General features: G+C 47.2%; 1 protein-coding gene across 2 annotated transcripts in view; it reads left to right on the top strand.

Annotated features, from left to right (window-relative positions):
* The window catches only part of LOC117039793 (integrator complex subunit 6-like), a 117,675-nt gene that overhangs the window by 3,167 nt on the left and 92,228 nt on the right, over window positions 1-22,280 (top strand). For both annotated transcript variants that reach the window (XM_033136992.1, XM_033136991.1), the window contains exons 4-5: window positions 10,217-10,345; window positions 11,069-11,232. In XM_033136992.1, coding sequence (XP_032992883.1) covers window positions 10,217-10,345; window positions 11,069-11,232 — 293 coding nt within the window. The remainder of the gene's footprint in view (window positions 1-10,216; window positions 10,346-11,068; window positions 11,233-22,280) is intronic.

The raw sequence follows: 22,280 nt of genomic DNA, 5'->3' as shown, positions 1-22,280 counted from the left end.
TACGTAAAATTTTTCAGAGACACCATTGATGGATTATTTTGAGGAGTTGGCGATGGCGTTTATAAGTGGTCCATGTTTCACAAGCGTACTGTGAAGTTGGTAGTATAATAGCTTTGTAAACAAGCATTTTGGTTTCCCTGCGAATGTCCCAGTCCTCAAACACTCTGTGTTTCAATTGGAAGAAAGCCGCACTCGCAGAGCTCAGGCTATGCTGGATTTCAACACTTTCCAAGGTTACACCGTTAAGTTGGATTTATGACGCTGCAGAGGGGTTGTTTCGTGCTTGTTGGTGCAGCACTTTGGTTTTGGGGGTGTTGAGCAATAGGCCAAGCTTTCTGTAAGCTTCTGAGAAGATATTTAGGATGGTTTGGAGCAGGGTGGATTTGAGTTAAATCACGATTTAAATCACTAGTCAGTAAGGCTTGATTTAAATCACAGTTTTCTACATAAAGACTAATTCTTGCTGGTATAACTTTAATATGCAAGTAGATGAAGATTTTTAGAATAACAACTTTTCATATTAGTTTTTTTTATCCCCAGTTTAATAGGATAATCATTCATATTTGGACAACTTTTCTGTTGTACTTAGGAAGGAGAAAAATAATCATTTAAATAGATTTATTAGATCCATTCCACTCCAAACAATCAGAAAAATATTGTTTCTATTCTGTTCACTGAACTTCTTGAAACTTAACACTGAAGGGGTTCATTCTGTATTCATAGGTTTGTAGAACAATAGGATTAAGGTCTTTTTCTCAACTCTGTTCATGTTATAACATTTTTGTTGTGAAGAAGAGGCATGTGATCTCTGCTGAGTCAAATTCAGTTTTGAGAACTGCAAAAGTAAACCAGGCATCTGTGATAATATCTTGTAGGCAGAGAAACTGCCCAATAATCTTACAAAAACCTCTGGAAGAGCATAAATGACATTGTGAATGGATTAATGGAATTTATTTACCAAAAAATTAAACATATACAGCCTTATTCTACATAATTAAAAACTAATCTTTACTTCATGATTGAATAACCTTTGGATGGTAATATATTTTCCCCAAAAAGCATTTTATTTAAAAAAAATCGATTTAAATAAAAAAAAATCCGATTTAAACAAAAAAAAAAATCTGATTTTTTTATTCTTTTTGAAAAAAATCATTGATTTTTATCCACCCTGGTTTGGAGGTCATCCTCAGAGTGTGCACACACTACATTGTCATCAGCGTATTGAAGCTCTATGATGGAGGTTATGGTAACCTTACACTTTGCTTTCAGCCTACTCAAATGGAAGAGCTTTCCATTTGTTTGATATATAATTTCGACTCCATTGTTGTGGAGTTTCCTGAGAAAGTTTTAAAAGCTTAGGGGGTCATAACTTCTTCACCCCCAACGAGACTGCAGACAAAAGTCGTAAATTTTCAGCCCGGAACGTTTCCCGATGCTTGCTCTGATCGGCTAATTAGCAGAGTAAACGCGCAGCGTGATTTATGTCTGAAGTGAGTAGATACAGTCTCTGTAAAACTTCTGGAGACAGATGCATCTAAAACTAGCACTTATTTCAGAAGCAAGGAAAAACACACACCAGGAGAAAACCCTTCCATGGCTGCTTTCTCTCCGGCCAGCAAAACAGAAACTATACAGACAAAGTAACACCCAAAGGTGGGTGGAGCACCCAGTGTCAGAACGCATATCCGGTGGTCTGTTAACCCTGTGTTAACCAGAAACCCCACACCCCCTCTTGTTCGCAACACTGGGTGCATGTAAGCACAATAGCTCAACCCAAACCAATTCCATCACAGAAATCCCTGTGCCTATGGATGCTCAAAGGTTTGGTGAACCCATCAGCCAGATTTTCCTGGCTAGGACAATACCTCAGTTTAACCATACGTGTCCGGTTTACCATCTCCCCCCCCCCCCCCGGTCAGGCCTTCCTTCTTCAGAACTTTATCCATGTACACAGTCTATTCATTCTAGCTTGTAAGTTTGGGTTGGCTTCCCCCCTTTCTATCCATTTCCTGTAAAATGCCTATTTTTTGTGATTCTTTGACATTTTCCCATCTACCCTCTGCCCCAATCTGTGCAAATATTTCTGATTGTACATATTCAAAAACATAATTGTTCCATTTTTCCAAATTCCATTTAGCCTTTTCTTTCCACCCCAGTGGAATAACCGCCATTCCGGCTAGAATTATAATCTTATACAATTCTTGCATATTACTTCTTACTTTATAATTTTCCAATATTCAGGAAAAGAGCAAATCCCTATTAACTTCTATGTTCATTTGAAATATTCCAGAAATTACCTTTATAATCTTTTGCCAGTATTCCTTGACCAGATTGCATTCCCACCATAGAATCCTTTTTCCTGACCACAATGCCAGCATTTGGGACTAAACCCTTTCACTATATACACCATTTGTGCTGGAATTCTATACCATTTTAATAAAAAAATTCTACTTAATTCTTTATATTTTTCTATTTTAATATTATTTATATTCTTCATCAGTTCTTGGACCGTATTTTGATGGATCATACCTTCCTGCTCCCATTTAATCTGGATTACCCTTATCATTCTTTCTTTGTTGCTTATCGTCAATTTATATAACATCACTGCTATCCCTTTCTCCGTTATTTGTCTTTTGATCAGCACCATATCTATTTTCATTTCTGTCCTCATTGTCTCCTTTACTCTTTCCATTTTTATTAAGTCCTAAAGTCCTTGCACTTTCAGCCAATATTGTTTTCCTATTTTCTCCAAAAAAACTTTTTTTGTAATTAAATTCTCTTCTTCATCAAGCATGTCCTTTAATTTATAAAATCCCTGATCTTCTAATTCTTCCACCAGCCAGGGTCACTTTGACCCTCCTGCATATATTTTAAAGGCATCCACCTTGAGTATGTTGGCTTCCATTTCATACTGCAGTTCTTCCAGATTCCTAGCGCAGTTTTCCTTGGCCCTATTGTCTTCTTACAAGCCATATTAATATCTCTATTAAATATCCCCTCTCTTCCTATTCCTTCATTTATTTCATTCTCCAGCCTAATCCATTTAATCTCATCCTTAGATTTTTCAATTGGAATGCTTCATAATAAAATTCTAAATTTCGTATTTCCCATCTCATCTCTTCTTGAGATGAATAATTTACTATATCTGGGGTTCTAACTCTTTTACTTCCAAAAATCCAATTTTTAAATACCTTATTCCATGTTTTAAACCATATTTTCCTAATAACAAGTGCAATTACTTGAAATAAATATTATAATTTCGGTACAAAAAACATTTTAACTGCTCTAACCCTACCTAAAATAGATAAATTCTTATTTTTCCATGATTTTATATCCTTCTTGATCTTCCTCCAAGCTTCTTTATAATTTGCATCTGGAATCCTACCAATATTTTTAATAATATTTACCCCCAAGTATTTAATTTTTTTCCTGGTGATATCCATCCTTGTCATTTTTGCAATCTCCTTCTTCTCTTCTTTATTTACATCCCAAAATAAAATTTCAGACTTCTCCAAATTTACTCCCAATCCCGACTTCTCTTCGAAGTCCTTCAGTATTATCATAAGTTCTCTTACACCCTCAAGAGGGTTTGTGAATAATAATAGGATATATCTGCATACATGTTTAACTTGATTTCCTCCTTTCCTTTCTTACATCCTTTTATCCTTGCTGAGTTTCGTATCCTGTCTGTCAAGTACTCCATGCCCAACACAAATAGTAGTGGTGAGAGTGAGCACCCTTGTTTAACTCCTCTTTGTATATTAAATTGATCTGAAACCCCCCCCCCCCATTCACTCTGACCACAGCCTTCCCTTCTCTATACAATTCTTGGATTGCTTCCTCAAAGTTTTCTCCTAATCCTACCTCCCGCATAATATTCCATGAGAATTTATGTCTAATCGTATCAAAGGCCTTATACACATCCAATTTTAAAACCACCAATTTACCTTTTGCCCTGCTTGTTAATACGTTTAACACATTTCTTACGGGATGGCCTATGTATCTTCCCTTAACAAATCCATATTGATCTTCCTTAATTATTTTAGGTAGTACCTTTTCCAATCATCTTGCCAGAATCTGTGTAAATATCTTATAGTCTTGATTCAGTAGGCTAATTGGTCTATATGAACCCACCTCTGTAGGGTCCTTTTGTGGTTTTTCAATCACTACTATTTCAGCTAGTTTCCAAGTGTCTGGGGCTTTCCCCCCTTCTAGGATATTGTTGAATACTTTTTTCAATTCTGAGCCCAGGATATTGATTGTTTCTTTATAAAAGTCTGCAGCGATTCCATCTAATCCCAGGGACTTCTTACTCTTAAATGATTTGACTACATTCTCTATTTCTTCCAGAGAAATTTCCTCCTTCAGTCTTAATCTATCACTTTCTTCGATTTTAATCCCTAAAATTTCCTTACTAATATTTTTGTTTTCTTCCTTATATAAAAATTGGTAGAATTCTGCAAATTCTTTCCTTATTTCTTTAGAGCTTTGTGTAAGTATTTCCCTTCTGGTCCTAATGGTCGTCACCCTCTGTTTATCCCTCCTTTTCTTTAAATAGTTTGCAAGTCTCTTATATGATCTTATTGAAATTCTCTGAAAGTCATTTTTGATCATATTATCTCTTCCAAATCGTAACCATATCTGTAAGATCCTCAGGTGTTGCTCACGAGTAACCAGCCAAATTCCGTGGCTCTTTGCGATAAAGCATTTATTGTGCAGATATATACAGTGCTGAGCATCAAAGATCACGTCTGACTCATCCTAGTTCAGAGTCTGGGAATGAGTCCTTCCAGTTTTTTCGACCAACATAAAAGCTGTGGGAAACGGAATCCCCTCCTATCTCCCCTGCGCTGAACCCCTCTGCACAGATGGGGCGCCGAAAGAGGTGCGCCTTCCATTGATCCTGCTTGGTGTGAGGGCTCTGCTACCCTGCTAAAGCCCCAACACTCCCTGCCTCCCCGCAGTCCCTGACACCCCCCTCAAAGCCCCCCTCCTCCTCCCGGCCCTTGCCTGGGAGATCATCCTCCCTTTCCTCTGGCTCCTGCTGTGCACCTTCCCCCCTTGACACCCTCGGGGAAGGTGGGAACCCCCTAAACTCCCCCTTGTTCTCACTGGTGGGTGCGAAAACATCTTCCCATGACGTCGGACTCCTGCGCACTGGGGACATCTCCGCAAAAGACCATTCACTCTCCTGCTCCGACTCTGCTTCCTCCCTATCCGATGGCCTAAAACCCCAGAACTCTTCTTCCTCCTCATCCGTGGTGTCAAACAACCCCTCCCACCCTTGTCCCCATGGTTTGGGCTTGTGTGGGAACAGTGTGTGAAACTCCATGACCAGATGTTCTTGGCCGGCACCCACGCATTCTCTGATGCCGGTTCCCCCTCCCATGCTACCAAGTACTCCAGCTCGTTCCCTCACCACCTGGAATCTAGGATCTCTGTCGCCTCATTTTCGAACTCCCCTTCAATCATATTGGGCGGTGGCAGCCCCCCTCGTTCCTCCCCGTGAAAGCGACTTCCTCCTCTGTATTTGGATAACAGAGACCTGTGGAACACTGAGTGTATGCACATTGTCTCTGGCAACCGAAGTTTAAGAGCCATTGGATTAACCTGTTGCACTAGCTCAAATGGCCCCAGCCTCTGGTGCTACAATTTCTTGCACCTTCCCCTGAGGGGCAACCCCTGTGACGAGAGCCACACCTTATCCCCCACCAGAATGACCTCCCCTTCCCTCCTGTGCCTATCCGCCCCCCTCTTGTAAGCCTCCTTGGCCCTTTCCAATGTCTCCGTGAGCTGCTGATGTAACCCGACCATCCCTTCCGTCATCTCTTGGGCGGCAGGTACATCTAACTCCTCCCCCCTCCCTGGAAAGGATCTGGGGTGCCAACCATAGTTTGCCTTGAAAGGGCTCATTCCAGTGGTCACATGCTCGGCATTGTTATAAGCAAACTCTGCCAACACCAATTTGTCCACCCAATCATTCTGTCGCTGGTTAACATAGTAACGCAGGTACTGCTGAAGGACAGAATTTGCTCTCTCTGCTTGTCCATTAGTTTGGGGATGCCTGGCCGTGGACAGACTTACCTCCACCTGCAACAAACTCATGACCTTGTGCCAAAACCTGGAAGTAAATTGCCTGCCACCCTCAAAGGCAGGCCATGCAATCTAAACACGTGCTCCAAGAACAGTTTGGCCGTTTCTTCCGCCGAGACCACCCGTGGGCAGGCCACAAAGTGGCACATTTTGGTAAACAAGTCCACTACTACCAACACCGCTGTCTTACCTTGCGATTTGGGCAAATCTGTCATAAAGTCTATGGACACTACCTCCCAAGGCCTCTTAGGCGTGGGCAATGGTTCCAACAAACCTGCAGGTGCCATTCTATCTCCCTTTGCTCTCTGACACATGTCACACCCCTGTACGTATTCTTTCATGTCCTCCCTGACCCCAGGCCACCAAAACTCCCTAGTGACCAGTTCCATGGTCTTGTGTTGCCCAAAATGGCCTGCTGTGGGGGTGTCATGCATCTGTTTGAGGACCTTTGCCCTTAACCCCTCCCCTGGGATGTAAACCGCTCCCTTGTGAAATAATAAGCCACCCTTTTCTGCAAAGTCAACTCCCCCTTTCCCTTCTTTGAGTTCTTGCAGCTGGCCTGGGCAAAATTGTCGTCACGCGTCAGTCTCATCAGTTCAGCTCTGAAGTCCAAGGTGCCCCCACAAACCCATTGTTGTTGCGAAAAGATGTGCCTGGACTCTGGCACCCCTTCGTCCTCCATGTATTCTGGTTTGCGTGACAGGGCGTCCGCCCTGACGTTCTGCTCACCTGGAACATAATGAATCGTAAAATTAAACCCCGCAAAAAACTCTGCCCACCTTATTTGCCTTTGATTGAGGACCCTGGCAGTGCGCCAGTACTCTAGATTCTTATGGTCAGTGCACACATGGATCGTGTCCCTAGGTCCCACTAGAACAGGGGTGTCAAACTCAAATTCATCGGGGGCCGCATCAGCAGTTTGGTCACCCTCAAAGGGCCGGTTTTATCTGTAGGACTATGTGTCCACTCCGTGCACTACTTCAATCATTTTAACTCGGGGTGAAAGGAGAGCACGGTGGCACTGGTGTAAATCATGGCCCTTCTGATAGGACTAGCATACACAAACCCATTAATTAGTAAACAAGCACCATGCCTACTGAATAGTCGCCATGCGAGAAGACCCAGGCACAAAGCAATCTGTTACATGCAGGAGAGGGAGGGAGAGAGGGAGGAAAGAGGGGAGAGAAAGAAGAGTAGGAAAGAAGGAAGGGAATAAAGAAGGAAAGAAAAAGAAAGAGGGAGAGAAGAAAGAAAGGAGAGGGAGAGAAAGAATAAGAATGAGGGAGAGGAAGAAAGACAGGAAGGAAGGAAGGAGAAAAAGAAAGAGGGGAAAGGAAGGATGTGGAAAAGAGGAGAGGAAAATAGAATTTGGTAAGTGGGGAAAGTGGGGAAGAGAAAGAAAGGCTGGAAAAAGATGTGACCGAGAGGGGGAAGGGAGGGAAAAGGGGGATGGGGAAAACAGGTAAACCATAAAGAGGAGGAGAGGCGAAGAGGGGAAAGTGAAAAAAGGAGAAATCAGGAGAGAGGTGGGCGGGACAGAGGGCAGGGGAGAGGCGGGCGGGGTCCTGCCTGCACGCACAAGGGGCTTCTGCGTCTCATCGGTGCGCAAGGCTTGAGACAAATAAGATAAACCACAATGAATGGCGATTCATTACTTTACTTCTGAGCAGGCACGGCTAGACCTGCGCTGTCACACCTCAGCCGTACTTACCGGGCAAGGCAAACGCCCAGCAACGACACGGCAAGGGGGCTCCTCGATGCGATTTGGCTTTAGGGTTGAATCTGTATTACACCAAAAACATGGGGGGGGGCAGGGGGAGCTGTCTGAATTTCTAAAGGACCACGACTGCTGTCTGTTCTGAGCAGAGGGATCGGATTAAATTACTGCCAGTTTAGCCTGAATGAAACGTTTCTCTCCACCCCCTTCGCCTCCCCAGACCCCTCCCCGCAAGAGGGGAAGAGAGCCTCAAGCAGCAGCAGCCAGACGCGGTACAAGAGGGAGGGGGGAAGTGATCGGGAAAGTGATCGACAGATCCAATGAGGGAAAGGCAGCGAACGGGCTTCCACGGAGACTGGAGACAATTGATCTGCGGGAGCTGGCTCAGGCTCCCTCTTCAACATGAGGCTTGCACAGCCTCAGACTCGCAGCCTCGCAGCTCACTTGCAAAGCTGTGCTGGAGACTCCAGCAGCGAGTTACCTGTGGAAGTAGTGGCGCCGCTGCCTATTTTTAGAAAGAGGGCTTCCCCCTCGCCCTCGCCCGCCGCCCCTGGCCCAGCCCGCAGCTGCCTTTACCTCGTTGTTGTCGCCTCGCGTCAAATCCAGCCAGCAGCTCCGCCTCCACGCCAGCAGCAGCAGCCAAACAGGAGGGAAACTGCTGCTGTCTGCTGCTGCTGCGCCTGCGCTGGCAGAAACGAGGGAGGACGCATGACAGAGCAGAGCAGCAGCAGCAGCGCCTGCCTCAGCCTCCCGAGGGCGGGCCGCCGGCAAGCTGGAGAAGTGGGCGGGCGCAGGAGGGCCAGGAGCGCGGCGGCCGCCTAGTTGGCCTAAATGGCAGCTCCGGCCCTGCGTGAAGTGAGCGCGCGCGCCCTCCCTCCCCGGTGCGGGCGGGCGCTGGGAGGGAGGGAGGTGCGCGCGGGCCACATGACGAGGTCTGGCGGGCCGGATTAGGCCCGCGGGCCTTGTGTCTGACACCTGTGCACTAGAAAATGCCTCCACTGCTTAAAAGATAGCCAGGAGTTCCTTGTCCCAAACTGTGTAGTTCCTCTCAGATTTGTTCAGCTTCCTGGAGAAAAAGGCACAGGGCCTCCAGTCCCCATCAGTGTTTTGCTGCAGCAGCACCGCCCCAATGGCTGTGTCTGACACGTCCATCTCCACCTTGGGGTTCACGTGCAACAGCTGCTCCTCCGAAGCAAACACCTTCAAAGTTTCAAATGCTACCTGGACATCCTTGGTCCACACAAACTTCTTCTTGCCACTTAAACAATCCGTTATGGGTGCCACCACCTTGGCGAAGTTCGATAAAAACTTACGATAGAAGTTGCTGAAACCCAAAAATCTTTACACGTCCTTCTTCGTTCTGGGGTTTTTCCATTCCAGCACAGCCTTCACCTTGTCTTAGTCAATGGCCAGCCCCTTATCCGACAACCGGTAGCCCAGGAACTCCACCTCCTTGGCATGAAATTGGCATTTCTCTAGCTTGACGTACAGTTGGTGCTCCCTTAGCTTCTCCAGCACCTCTCTGACGTGTTTCACGTGGTCCTCCTCCCTCTCTGAATATATCAGTATGTCATCCAGGAAACAGACACAGTTCTTGTACAGGAGGGGCCCCAACACGTGGTGCATAAAGGCCATAAAGCATGGACTCCCGCCCTGTAATCCAAAAGGCATTACTAAATACTCGAAGCTGCCGAGCGGCGTGAACATTGTCGTCTTCCATTCATCTCCCTCTCGAACCCGGATCAGGTTGTACGCCCCTCTCAGGTCCAGCTTGGTAAAAATCCTTCCTCGGCGCACTCTGGCCAACAAGTCGTCGATTCGGGGCATGGGAAAACTGATCGGTTCCGTCAAGGAATTAACGATTCTGTAATCACACACCAGGCGGTGCTGTTTCATGTCCTTCTTGTCCACAAAGAACACGGTACTACCCCCACTGCCTTCGACTCCTGTATGAACCCACGTCGCAGGTTTTTGTCAATGAACTCCTTGAGGTCTGCCATCTCCTGGCCTTCAGGCCCCGGAGTTATGCTGGGCCGTTGGCCAGGTGGCTTTTCTGTCCCAGCATGGCCAAGGTTGCTGGGGAGGAGGAGGTCTTGGTGGCTCCCCCCGCTGACTTGCTGGACTCTCCGAACTCCTCTCTGGCAGTGGCAGCAGCGGGCCTGGGGGCCAGCCAGGCAGCGCAATTGGTGCTAGCTGCTTTCAGGAGTGCCATGGCACCCACCATTTTGCCTCCACTGGGTTTTTCCTGTGCATTTCTAAAGTATTTCTATGTACACAACACATTAGGTTTGACATCAGTGCTGTTCTTCGGTTCACGGTACTTTTGGTTCTTGTTATTCTCCTTTTTACCTGAAGTTGCCAAACCTTGCCTTCAGAACCTTCTTATTTCTCTGCTTTCTGTTATAGGACGCTCATATTATGTTCGGACACAAAGAATGTTGAATCAGTGTTTAGAATCTCTAGCTCAGAAAGTTCAGAGTGGTGTTGTCATCAACTTTGAGAAATCAGGACCAGACCCACCACAAATTGGGGAAGGTACAGTAAACTGTTTATGGTCATTGTAAACTATTATGTTAACTGTACAACTGTATTTAAGCTTTAAAAAGTACTGTATGGCATTGCTAAATTAGTGTAGATTATGTGCATAATAGCTTTGCCTCTGACAATTAGATTGATTGAATACTGCCCTTCATTTATTTGAACAATTAAACTGGTCCATTTATTACTCCATAAATTATTCTCCTGGTGGAAACTGAAAAACCTGTAACAATGTCTTCAAGTGTTTTCTTTCTTAGACACAAAACCACTAAACTATGTTTTACCTGAACACTTTGTTTTAAACTTTTTAATCTTCACTGTCCCAAAATACTAGTCAAAACTTTGGTGGTCATTTGCGCAGCTTAGAGAAAATATATCTAAGTAGAGATTGTAAAGCTAACGCTGGGAACCTAATGTACAGTGGAGAGCCAGTGTGGTGTAGTGGTTAAGAGCGGTGGGGTCGTAATCTGGGGAACCGGGTTCGCGTCTCCACTCCTCCACATGCAGCTGCTGGGTGACCTTGGGCTAGTCACACTTCTCTGAAGTCTCTCAGCCCCACTCACCTCACAGAGTGTTTGTTGAGGGGGAGGAAGGGAAAGGAGAATGTTAGCTGCTTTGAGACTCCTTCGGGTAGTGAAAAGCGGGATATCAAATCCAAACTCTTCTTCCTCTTCTTCTACAATGTTACTTAATGTTCTGTTCTCCTTCTTTGGATCTTAGATGGAGTTGTTGATGTCACAAGACCCATCACTTCCTTTGCTTCTCAGCCATGGCACAGCTGTCATAAACTCATCTATGTGAGGCCTAATCCTAAAACGGGAATTCCTGTTGGCCATTGGCCAATTCCAGAATCCTTTTGGCCTGATCAAAATTCACCAACACTGGTATGAAATAGAGCTTTAGAATTTCTGTGCAGATCCTTGTAATACAAATGTCTCTTGGTGAGTGTCAAGGATTGCTCTTCCCTTTAGATGTTGCTCATGAGTAATGACAAGCCTTCAGGTAAGCTAAAACTATTTATTGATCATAATGTACTTACAGAGTCTCTGGAGCACGACTGCTCAGTTAGTTTCAGTTTCCAGGAGTGGCGGGCTTCTCGCGCCCTCGCCAACAAAGCCAACGGCTCAGCACTCTAAAATGACGTCTGTGTTTCCTCGCCCCCCCTCGTCTCTTCTTCCTGTCTGAGACTGACTACTCTTGGTCTTTGCCCTGCCATACCAGAGCCTGCCATCTCCCCCTCTTCGGGAGACGTTTCCTGACGGGGGCTTGAGCTGGGACATGAATCTGTGGAAATTATGGGTGGCGGTTCTCTATAACCCAGTGACTCCCCTTCCCTGGAGGAATCACTATCTTTTCTCCCAGCTCTAGCTTGCTCCTCTGTCTCTCCCTGCTCCTCCCGAGTAGTCCCTCTATCCCTGACATCTACTCCCTCCTCAAAATCTCTCTGCAGCCGTCTTCTTTCTTATCTCAGAAGCGTTTATTTACAGAAACATTACAACTCCTGGGAGAGGGCAACGGCATGCTTGCTCCCAGTACTGCAGAACATAAGAGAAAGGAAAAAACCACGCCCCAAACTCCCACTCCAGGAAGCAACAGAAACCCATTTATAGGCACACCCAGATTACAGCACGTCATGTGACCAGAGCAGTTTAACAGTTTAACCCTGTAGGTTCTGGAATATATCACACCCCCTCTCGTGCTGTATTTCTGGGTTGAATGTAAATACAATCATTTATTCAAAACATAAACACAACCCCTTGCAGAACTCTTCATGCTTCTGAAAGCTTAAGGGTTTAGTAAATCCATCAGCTAGGTTTGTGGACTAGGGCAATATTGTAATTTAATCAAACCTGTTTGGACGCTTTGACAAACGTTTTGGAAACGGATGTCCAAATGTTTTGTTCTTGCTTTAAATTGTCCATTTTCCGCCAGTTTTAAACATGGTTGATTATCCTCCCAAACAGTGACAGGCAAATGACAATTCCCATAGATTTCTCGTACCAAACAGTGGTAGTACTCTAGTTCCCTACACATGTCAGAAAGGGCACTAAACTCAGCTTCAGTGGATGAAAGTGCAATAAGCTCCTGTTTCCGCGACCTCCAACCAACTAGAGACTTTCTAAATTTTACCACCAGTCCGGACACAGATTTTCTGTCCTTTAAGTTCACCCAGTCACTATCAGCCCAGCAAGTGAGTTTTGTCTCACCCTCAGCTGGCAATTTTAAACAAACATTTTTAGTGGCCTGCAAATATTTGAGAATTCTTTTGATTCCTTTCCAGGCAGCCACGCTAGGCTTTGAAGCTTCTCTGCTGAGCAGATTTGTCGCAAACGCTATGTCTGGTCTGCTCCACTGGGAAATATACAGGAGACTTCCCAGAGCAGATTGAAAAACTTCGGGATTGTCAAAATAGGACCTTTCCCCGAATTGACTGTCTTTTACATAGTTTGTCTCCATGGGAGTTCTGGCGCCTTTGCATTCAGCCATTTCAAACCTTTCAAGTATTTGCTCAATTTTAGGCGTTTGACTGAGCATAAAGCTCCCGTTTGCAGTCCTATCTATCTGTACACCTAGATAGACCTTTACTGGCCCTAGACTTTTAAATTTGAAATACTTTTCAAGCCTCTTGGCAAATTGTTGCCCCTGTTTTTTAGTCTTTCCAGAATGGAGAAGGTCATCAACGAAGACTAACACCATTTCTTGTTGCTGTCCGGAACCTTTCAGATACAGACAGCTGTCAGCTTGGCTCCTTTTGTAGCCCATGTCTTCCAGAGCATTATTCAGACACAAGTTCCAGTTTCGGGCAGACTGTCTTAGTCCATATATGGAGTTGTGCAGTTGCCACACTTGACCTGGCATACTTTCTTCGAACCCTGGAGGTGGCAACATGTAGAGTTCCTCCTCCAGGTCTGAGTTTAGATAGGCTACATCTATGTCAAAGTGGTTCACCTGAAAACCTTCCTGAGCACATACTGCTAAAAGCATTCTCAGGGTTTCACTCCTGGAGGTTGGTGTGTAAACCTCAGTGTAATGGAGCCCTTTTCTCTGTGAGAAGCCTCTCGCAACAAGCCTTGCCTTGTATTGTGGCTCTCCTGTGATTGTTGGCTTAATTCTGTACACCCAGCGACTACTCACTGCCTGTTTTCCTTCCGGCAGTTTTGTGATGGAGTACACTCCTAACGATTTCATGGAGTTAAGCTCCTTCACCATTGCCTCGTGCCACTTAGCGGCCTCTTCCTCAGGCAATTGTAACACCTCTGAAGCTTTCTGGCTCACATTGAGCTGAGCAAGCCCAAACACTAGTTGCTGTGTACTTTTCTGGGGGTTTTCCTTTTGTGGTGCATTCAGAACGCCTTACCACTTGGTCAGATGCCCCCTCTGACTCTGATGTGTTGGGTCCAATCTGCGCGTCCCTGTCATCAGGAGAGCCTCCTAGTGACTTACTTCGCTTTCTTTGTCTTTCTGGACTAACTACGGGAGATGTGGGCATACTTCTGGGTTCTTTTTTTACTGGCCTTGGAGATGTCCCTTGTCCTTGAGCTGGTGCTCCAGCAGGTGCTGGTGCTGGCTCCTGAACATCTTCATCAGCAGAATCATCTAGACTCTCTGAGAGAACGTCAGGATTGGCATGAACGCGTGTCCATCCACCTTGCTCACAAAACTCAGCACTTCTGCTTATCACAACTCTAGATTGATTGCCCTCAGGACAAACAAATCTCCACCCCTTCGTCTCTAACTCATAGCCACAAAATATCATTTTTCGGGATCGAGGATCACCTTTTCTGCGTTGAGCTCTAGGGATCAGAACCCAAGCTTCACACCCAAACACACGAAAGAAATCGACCTTTGGCTTCTTTCCATACAAGAGAAAATAGGGTGTGTCCCCCACAGTAGAATTATATGTCCTGTTCAAAGTGAAATTGGCAGTTCTCCACGCCTCCCCCCAAAACCTTGGTGGAAGCTGTGCATCAAACAGCATGGCTTCCGCAGCCTCCTGAAGGGTGCGATTTCTCCTTTCAGCCACCCCATTTTCTTGAGGAGAAAAAGCGCAAGTTAACCTGTGGCGTATGCCTTTCCTGCGGAAAAAATTATTTAACACAGAACCCGTAAATTCCCTGCCACGATCTGATTGTAGACACTTTACTTTGTGCGGGAACTGCCATTCTACAGCAGCAATCCACTACTTAATTGTATTGGCAGCCTCACTCTTCTCTTTTAGAAGATAAATCCACCCCATCCGGGTGTGGTCATCTGTAAGAGAAAGAGCATATCTGGCACCGCCCAAACTGGCAGTGGGCATGGGTCCACATAAATCTGTATGGATTAATTCGAAAGGTGCTGCAGTTACCCTGTCAGATCTGGGATAACTACAAGTCTTCACTTTAGCTCTCTTACATGCGCGACAATCTAAGAACTTTGAGCATGACTTCATGTTGCACCCATCAGCACACAAATGCAACTTTCTGACATAGCCCCAGTTGCAGTGTGTCATCCTCCTGTGCCAAAGATGCACACACATATTGTGCGTGGGTACTATCGCACACTTTACCTGTGCTCCCACAGACTCTTCCAGGGTAAACAACCCATCCTGACTCTGAACATTAACAAGCTGCTTACCTCCTTTGGAAATTGTACATACATCATCTTCAAAACAGACTTTAAACCCATCTCTAAGCAAAGCAGAAACCGATAATAAACAGCTTTTCATGCCCTGCAAAACAAAACATTCAAGATTAGTATTCAAACAGCTTAAATACACAGAGCCAAATTTTTGTAATTGTCTTTGAGTGCCATCAGCCGTAGAGACAAGTTTCCCTTCAGTAAGTTCCTTGCAGTTTTCCATTTGGACACTAGGGGGCAGTAAATGGTGACTGGCCCCACTGTCTATGATCCAGCGTCGACTCGGCACTTCCTTCACGGTTGCCATGGCAGCTCAGAAGTGAGAACTTTTATCAGCATAGCTGCCTCGTCCCCGGCCTCCACGAAAAACTTGGCCTCTCTTTCCACGCGTTGGTGCTTTGCTCCTTGTCTCGTCATCCTGGGCGACGCCCTTCCCAGTCTGGGGACAGTCTCTCTTTAAATGTTGGGTGGAGCCACACCTGTAACAGCGCTTGTTTGCAGCAAAAGCCTTTACAGAACCTTCTAGCCTCTCCGCTCCTCCGCTCCTTGCACAACTCCCCTCTCTTGGGTGTCGGCTTCCCTGTCTCTGCCTTTTGGCTTCCTCATCTGCTAATCGACCAGAGACATAGTTGAGCGTCAAATCAGTAGCAGGCATGGACTCCAGAGTCAGGCACAGATTTGAATAGCTTGCATCCAATGAGCTCAACAAAATATAAACTTTAACGTCTTCATCAAACTTTATACCCAACAACCTGAGCCTGTTAAATACAGCAAGCATCTGTGCTATATGGTCCTAGCTATTATGTCCCGGTTTAAGTTTTAAATCAAACAATTTTCTCATAGCATGAATTTTGGCCCCTGCAGTAACTCTGATGAACGCGTTGCAAAGCGTTCCACACATCGTGTGTGTGTGTCAGGCCCTGTATGTGAGGAAGTTGAGGCCCATCTATACTTAGAATCAATGCTGCAAAAGCCTTCTGTTCCTTACGCAAAGCAGCCTCTGAAGCACCTGCAGTGGTCTGAATAGGTAAATTCAGCGTATAGTCCCAAAGCCCTTTGCCAATTAACCAAGCCTGGCAGCGCTGGGACCATTCCTCATAATTATGTCCATTTAAGCGTTCAAAAGGGACAGAGGAAAACTCATTCTGCTCAGCCATCTTCCCTGGGGGGTGCAGCTCACTTACTTGCTTTCAGTAGCTTTTCCTCCCTATCCGAAGATGCCTCCAGTCTCTTCAGCCAGCGAGTTCAAACTGCTATTTTTGCCTTAAGAAACAGCATAAGCAGGCTTCTCAAGCTGACCCCTCTGCCTCCACAAACTTGGCAGAGTACACTGCATTCCACAGCCAGTTGCCGTGACAACAGAGCTCAGGCTTATCAGCAACTCCTCTCTGCATGCGAAGCTGAACGCCAGCCCTTACACAAACTCTGCTTTCAATTGCCTTCCAGACGCAGACCAGACCAAGGAAAACTTCCATGGCCTGGGGTTTATGGCAAGCCATGACCCATAAAGTGTCCTTAATGGCTAGGCTGTCCATAACTTGAGCTGCCCATAATCTGCTGGATCCATAACCTGTCCAGTAAAATGGGTAGTCCACTTTAAACTGGCAAAAAGTCCAGCACGCTCCTGCTGTGCTACTTTGCTTTCCCCCCAGTTTCCTGGGCTGTTAGCAGAGTCTCTACTCATGCAGCAAGAAGCAGGTCTGTTGTGTAAGGCATCCGCAATAAATCTCTCTGCAGCCGTCTTCTTTCTTATCTCAGAAGCATTTATTTACAGAAACATTACAACTCCTGGGAGAGGGCAACGGCATGCTTGCTCCCAGTACTGCAGAACATAAGAGAAAGGAAAAAAACCACGCCCCAAACTCCAACTCCAGGAAGCAACAGAAACCCATTTATAGGCACACCCAGATTACAGCACGTCACGTGACCAGAGCAGTTTAACAGTTTAACAGTTTAACCCTGTAGGTTCTGGAATATATCCCTTCCCCTTCTCACCGCCGCCAACAAGTCGTCGATTCTCAGCATCGGGAAGGCTGTGGGGCATATCCGTGAATTCAAAACGTGAAAATCAACTACAAGCCTCTTCTGCGTGGTCCCTTTCTTGTCCACGAAGAACACTGGGCTACCCCCGACTGCCTGGGATTCTCTTATGAACCCCCTTTGCAGGTTCTTGTCGATGAACTCCTTCATCTCCTGCTCTGACATGGAGTACAACTTCCCTGTTGGTAGCTTTGCCCCCGGTAAGAGCTCTATGTGACAATCATAAGGTTGATGGGGTGGTAACTGGTCCGCCTCCTTCTCGCTGAACACATCCTTAAAGTCTTTGTACTGCGGCGGGATTCCCCTGGAAGCTTCCAACTGTACTGTGGCAATTCTCCCCTCTGCTTCTGGTTCACTCACCGCTAGCAGGCAGTTCTCCATACAATGCGATGATCCGAAGGTCAGCGACCTCTGGTGCCAAGCTACCACCGGATCGTGGAGTTTTTAGCCAACTCATGCCCAGTATGATTGGGCGCTCCTGACAGATGTGTGACATTGAACGCTATCACTTCCTGATGCCTGGAGCGCTCATTCTCATGGGCAGTGTCTGATGACCAACCTCCCCGCCTAGGAGTTCTCTTCCGTCAGTTCGTCACTGTCAGGGGAAATCCAATGGCAACAAATGTATCTGGTGTTCCCTCGCGAAGCTGTCTGACAAAAGTTCACTGATGCTCCACTGTCTAACAGGGTGTCCACCTCCAGTGGGTACCCATTGGGTAACTCTAGACGTACTTTGAGAACAATTCCTGGTCTTGGAGGCCATGGTGCCACTGCGCTCTGTTTCTTTGGGGACTTCAGTTGCACTCTGCCTGGCTGGTCATCCCCTCTTCGGTTCCCAACCAGACGCTGGCTTTTCCCTGCTCCCGTTCTGCCCCTCCTTCCTCCTGCACAGACGTGGCCGCCATCCCTTGCCACACACGTTTCTGCGGGCATTGCTTGGCCAAGTGTTCCGGCCTGTCGCACGCATAGCATTTGCGTGTTTCCTTCTCTCCCCTCCTCAGCAATTCTTTGCTAGGGGCTGCTTTTGGAAACCCCTGCATCTGCACTCCCCCAATTTCCATCGGTTCCCCGGCCGACTGCTTTGGCTGGCTTCCCTGGTCTGGCTGACTGCTCGGCAGGGTCCTCCGATAGCGGCTGGGCATCTGTATGCTGTGCTGCTCCTCCCATGCTCTCTGCTCACAACACACCCCACCGTCAGAGCCGCCTTTATATACTGATCCATGTTCTGTGGGCGTGGCCCTCTGCTTAGTTCATCCAGGACTTCTGGGTTAAGCCCCTGCTGGAACAAAGCTTCCATCTGTGGCGCCATGAGGTCCCACCCCAGCTTATGACACAATAGGGTAAATTTCGCCACAAAGTCTCTTACAGTCCCTGCTCCTTGTCTCAGCCTTAAAAGTTCCTGTTTAGTTACTTCACTTTCATATAGCTAGTGTAATGTAGACATAGCGGCTAGGAACGCCTTCAGATCGCTCAATGCTGGGTTCTCACTGGCTAAAAGCGGCCTCACCCCATTCACGAGCTCCTGCCGCTAGGTGGGCAATCATGAATGCCACCCTTTCCGAGTCATTCTGAAACTCCCTTTCTCTCATCTTCAGGGCATAATCAATCTCTGTTCTGAATCCCATATACTCCCTGGGATCCCCATAGAATTTGTTTACTAAAGCAGGTACCACATTTTTCGCTTCATAGGACGCTCCGGACCATAGGGCGCACCTCGTTTTTAGAGGAGGAAACCAGGGAAAAATATTTTTCTGGTTTTCCTCCTCTAAAACCCATGTTTGTTTGTTTTTTTGAATCAGCTCAAAGTTTTGCAGCTTTTTTTGCAAATGGAAAAGCCCTGCTTTTTGACGATCAGTTCAGATTTATGCAGCTTTTGCAAAGGGGGAAAAGCATTGCTTACAAACCAGTAAGCACCAGTACAAACCAGTACAGACCAGTAAGCACCAGTACAGACCGGTACAGACCAGTTAGCACCAGTACAGACCGGTACGTACCAGCAAGTAATAGGAAGCAAGAGGAAAGCGAACCAGTACAAACCAGTAAGCACCAGTACAAACCAGTACGCACCAGCAAGTAATAGGAAGCAAGAGGAAAGCGAACCAGTACAAACCAGTAAGCACCAGTACAAACCAGTACAGACCAGTAAGCACCAGTACAAACCAGTACAGGACCCGTAAGCACCCAGTACAAACAGTACGCACCAGCAAGTAATAGGAAGCAAGAGGAAAGCGAACCAGTACAGACCAGTAGCACCACGCAGAAACCAGTACGACCAGTAAGCACCAGCAAGTAATAGAAAGCAAGAGGAAAGCAAACCAGTAACAAACCAGTAAGCACCAGTAGGTACTAGGAAGCAAGAAGAAAGCAAACCAGTAACAGCAGCATGTAATAGAAAGCAAGAGGAAAGTAACAGAAAGCCCCAAATGGCTGAAAAACTCAAATTCCCAGGATCCTCAGCCCTCCCAAAGGAACTACTGTGCACGGGGCTGGGCGGGCAGGAAGGGAGCTAGCTCCCTTATCTCCCTCCCCGATCCTCTTGCAATCAGCTGTTGAGTGGTTCCTTTTCAACACTCTCTTTTCCCTCTTGTTAGCCTTTAGCTCTTTCTACAACAGAAAAGCAGGATCTGCCTTTCCCCCCTGGGCAATTTTGGCTCCAGGGACCATGCATTCGCTCCATAAGACGCACAGACATTTCCCCTTACTTTTTAGGAGGAAAAAGTGCGTCTTATGGAGCAAAAAATACGGTACATGTCTGTTTTGTGTATAGTGGAGTTTCGGCCCCCCTGCTGCCCTTCCTGCTTTTGTCCAGCCTTATCTCGAGATGCTGTAAATCTTCCTCCAGCTTCACATTCCTCCGTGCCTCCCACTCTGTTTTCGCTTCCAAATCCTTAATTCTTGCCTCCGCCTCCCGCTGAACTGTTTCAACAGCAGCCGCTTCCAAAGTGGCTCTTTGCCTTCTAGCTTGCTTTCTAGCTCAGACATTCTCGGCTTTCACTTCTCTCACAAGCAACTTACAGAGGACTCCGGGAAAGCTGTCAAGGATTGCTCTTCCCTTTAGATGTTGCTTATGAGTAATGACAAGCCTTCAGGTAAGCTAAAACTATTTATTGTTCATAATTACTTACAGAGTCTCTGGAGCATGACTGCTCAGTTAGTTTCAGTTTCCCGGAGTGGCGGGCTTTTCGCGCCCTCGCCAACAAAGCCAACGGCGCAGCACTCTAAAATGACATCTGCGTTCCCCCCGTCTCTTCTTCCTGTCTGAGACTGACTGCTCTTGGTCTTTGCCCTGCGATACCAGAGCCTGCCATCTCCCCCTCTTCGGGAGACGTTTCCTGACGGGGGCTTGATGTTGGAAATGAATCTGTGGAAATTATGGGTGGGTGGTTCTCTATAACCCAGTGACTCCCCTTCCCTGGAGTAATCACTTTCTTTTCTCCCAGCTCTAGCTTGCTCCTCTGTCTCTCCCTGCTCCTCCCGAGTAGTCCCTCTATCCCTGACAGTGAGCTTAGGTAATATCATGAAAAGTTTGCTGGAACTGGGAAGTAGTTCAAATCACAGTGCATCTCAGGGATCACTGGGTTGGCTCTAAGTGAGGACTGCCCTGCTGATAGCCTGAGGGCCGTGCTCCTGCCTCACTCCACCTGGCCCAGGGCAGGGCCTGACAGGCTCTTAAGGAGTGCTGCTGCTGCGCAGCAGAGAGGGCTTTTTCTTTTAAATTGTTATTATTTTTATACTTTAAAATTCTTTTTTTAGTCTTTTAACTGTTTTTAACTGAGTTGTAAGGGCATTTTGTGGGATGTGCCTAGGAAGAGAGGAGCGGGAAAGAGCAGGGGTAGGCCCAATTTCAGTGCTTCTGGGTAGGAGGAGGTATGGCATGGGAGATGGGGCAGGCCGGGTAAGGGGCACATGGCCCATCCAAGCAGTTGGTGACTGTGCCAGCCCCTCCAACCTGGGGAACTGTGGTTGTCATTTCAGCTAGCACTCGGGTCTGCAACTGCTGCTGTTGAATGCCAGGTCAGCTCAGAATAAAATCTCCCTCATCCATGATCTGATTATGGATGAGGAGGCTGATCTGGCATGTATCACTGAAACCTGTGTGGGTGAACAGGGTGGAGTTGGTCTCACCCAGCTGTGCCCACCTGGGTACTCAGTGCAGCAGAATTGAAGGTTGGGGAGGGGAAATTGCTGTGGTCTGTAGAGATTCTCTATCTCCAGGTTCTCTGTCCAGTTTTTTTTTGGGGGGGGGGGGAATCTAGAGTGTGTGTTTACTACCCACCTTGCAGCCCAGCAGTCCTCGTGCCTCAGTTGACAGAGCTGGTCTCGGAGGCGGTGTGGAGGATTCCCGGACTGTTGGTTCAGGGAGACTTCAACATCCATGCTGAGGCAGCTGGCTCTGGGGCGGCTCAGGATTTCATGGCTGCCATGAGAACCATGGGGTTGTCCCAACATGTCACCAGCCCAATGCACATGGTAGGCCACACTCTGGACCTTGTTTTCCCGATTGGACAGGAAGAGGGTGATTTGAAGGTGGGGGACATTGACATCAGTCCCTTGTCATGATCAGATCACTTCCTGTTGAGATTTAGGGTGTCAGCACCTTTTCCCCTCCACAGATGCAGGGGATCTATTAGGAAGGTCCTCTCTTGGAGGCTGATGGATCCAGTGGGATCCCAAACGGCTCTGCGGGGTTTTGCGGCTGACATGACTGGTGCTCCTGTCAAAGCCCTGGCCAACCTCTGGAACACCCGAATGGCTTGGGCCATTGACATGAGCACCCCTGAGTGCACTCTCCCACCTTGTGGAGCCCGATTGCCCCCCTGGTATACTCCAGAGCTTAGGGCGAGGAAACAAGCTGGGAGACGGCTTGAACACAAGATGTGCTGGCCCCAGGGGTCTGTCCGTGATCCTTCAGGCTCAAGCCCTGGCCCTGGCTCAGCTGGTTCTGGAGGCGGGGAATCCTGTGCAGGCTGGGATCCCTCAGATTCAGCATCTGAGTCTGACTCCCAGGCCATCACACCATCCCCAGGGGCCGCCTCAGCTTCCTCTGAAGAGGCTGGGAGTGGAGCACCTGCAGGCAATGGGTCCTCCCTCCCATCAGGAGCCAGAGCAGACTCTGCTGATGTGCACCTGGGGATCCAGCACAGGTGGGGATCCTTCAGGCTCAAGCCCTGGCCCTGGCTCAGCTGGTTCTGGAGGCGGGGAATCCTGTGCAGGCTGGGATCCCTCAGGTTCAGCATCTGAGTCTGACTCCCAGGCCATCACACAAGAGGAG

Source organism: Lacerta agilis, chromosome W (assembly GCF_009819535.1).
Source record: "Lacerta agilis isolate rLacAgi1 chromosome W, rLacAgi1.pri, whole genome shotgun sequence".
Taxonomy (NCBI): Eukaryota; Metazoa; Chordata; class Lepidosauria; order Squamata; family Lacertidae; genus Lacerta; species Lacerta agilis.
Note: the sequence above shows the minus strand (reverse complement) of the source record. Positions and strands in the feature narration are given on the sequence as shown.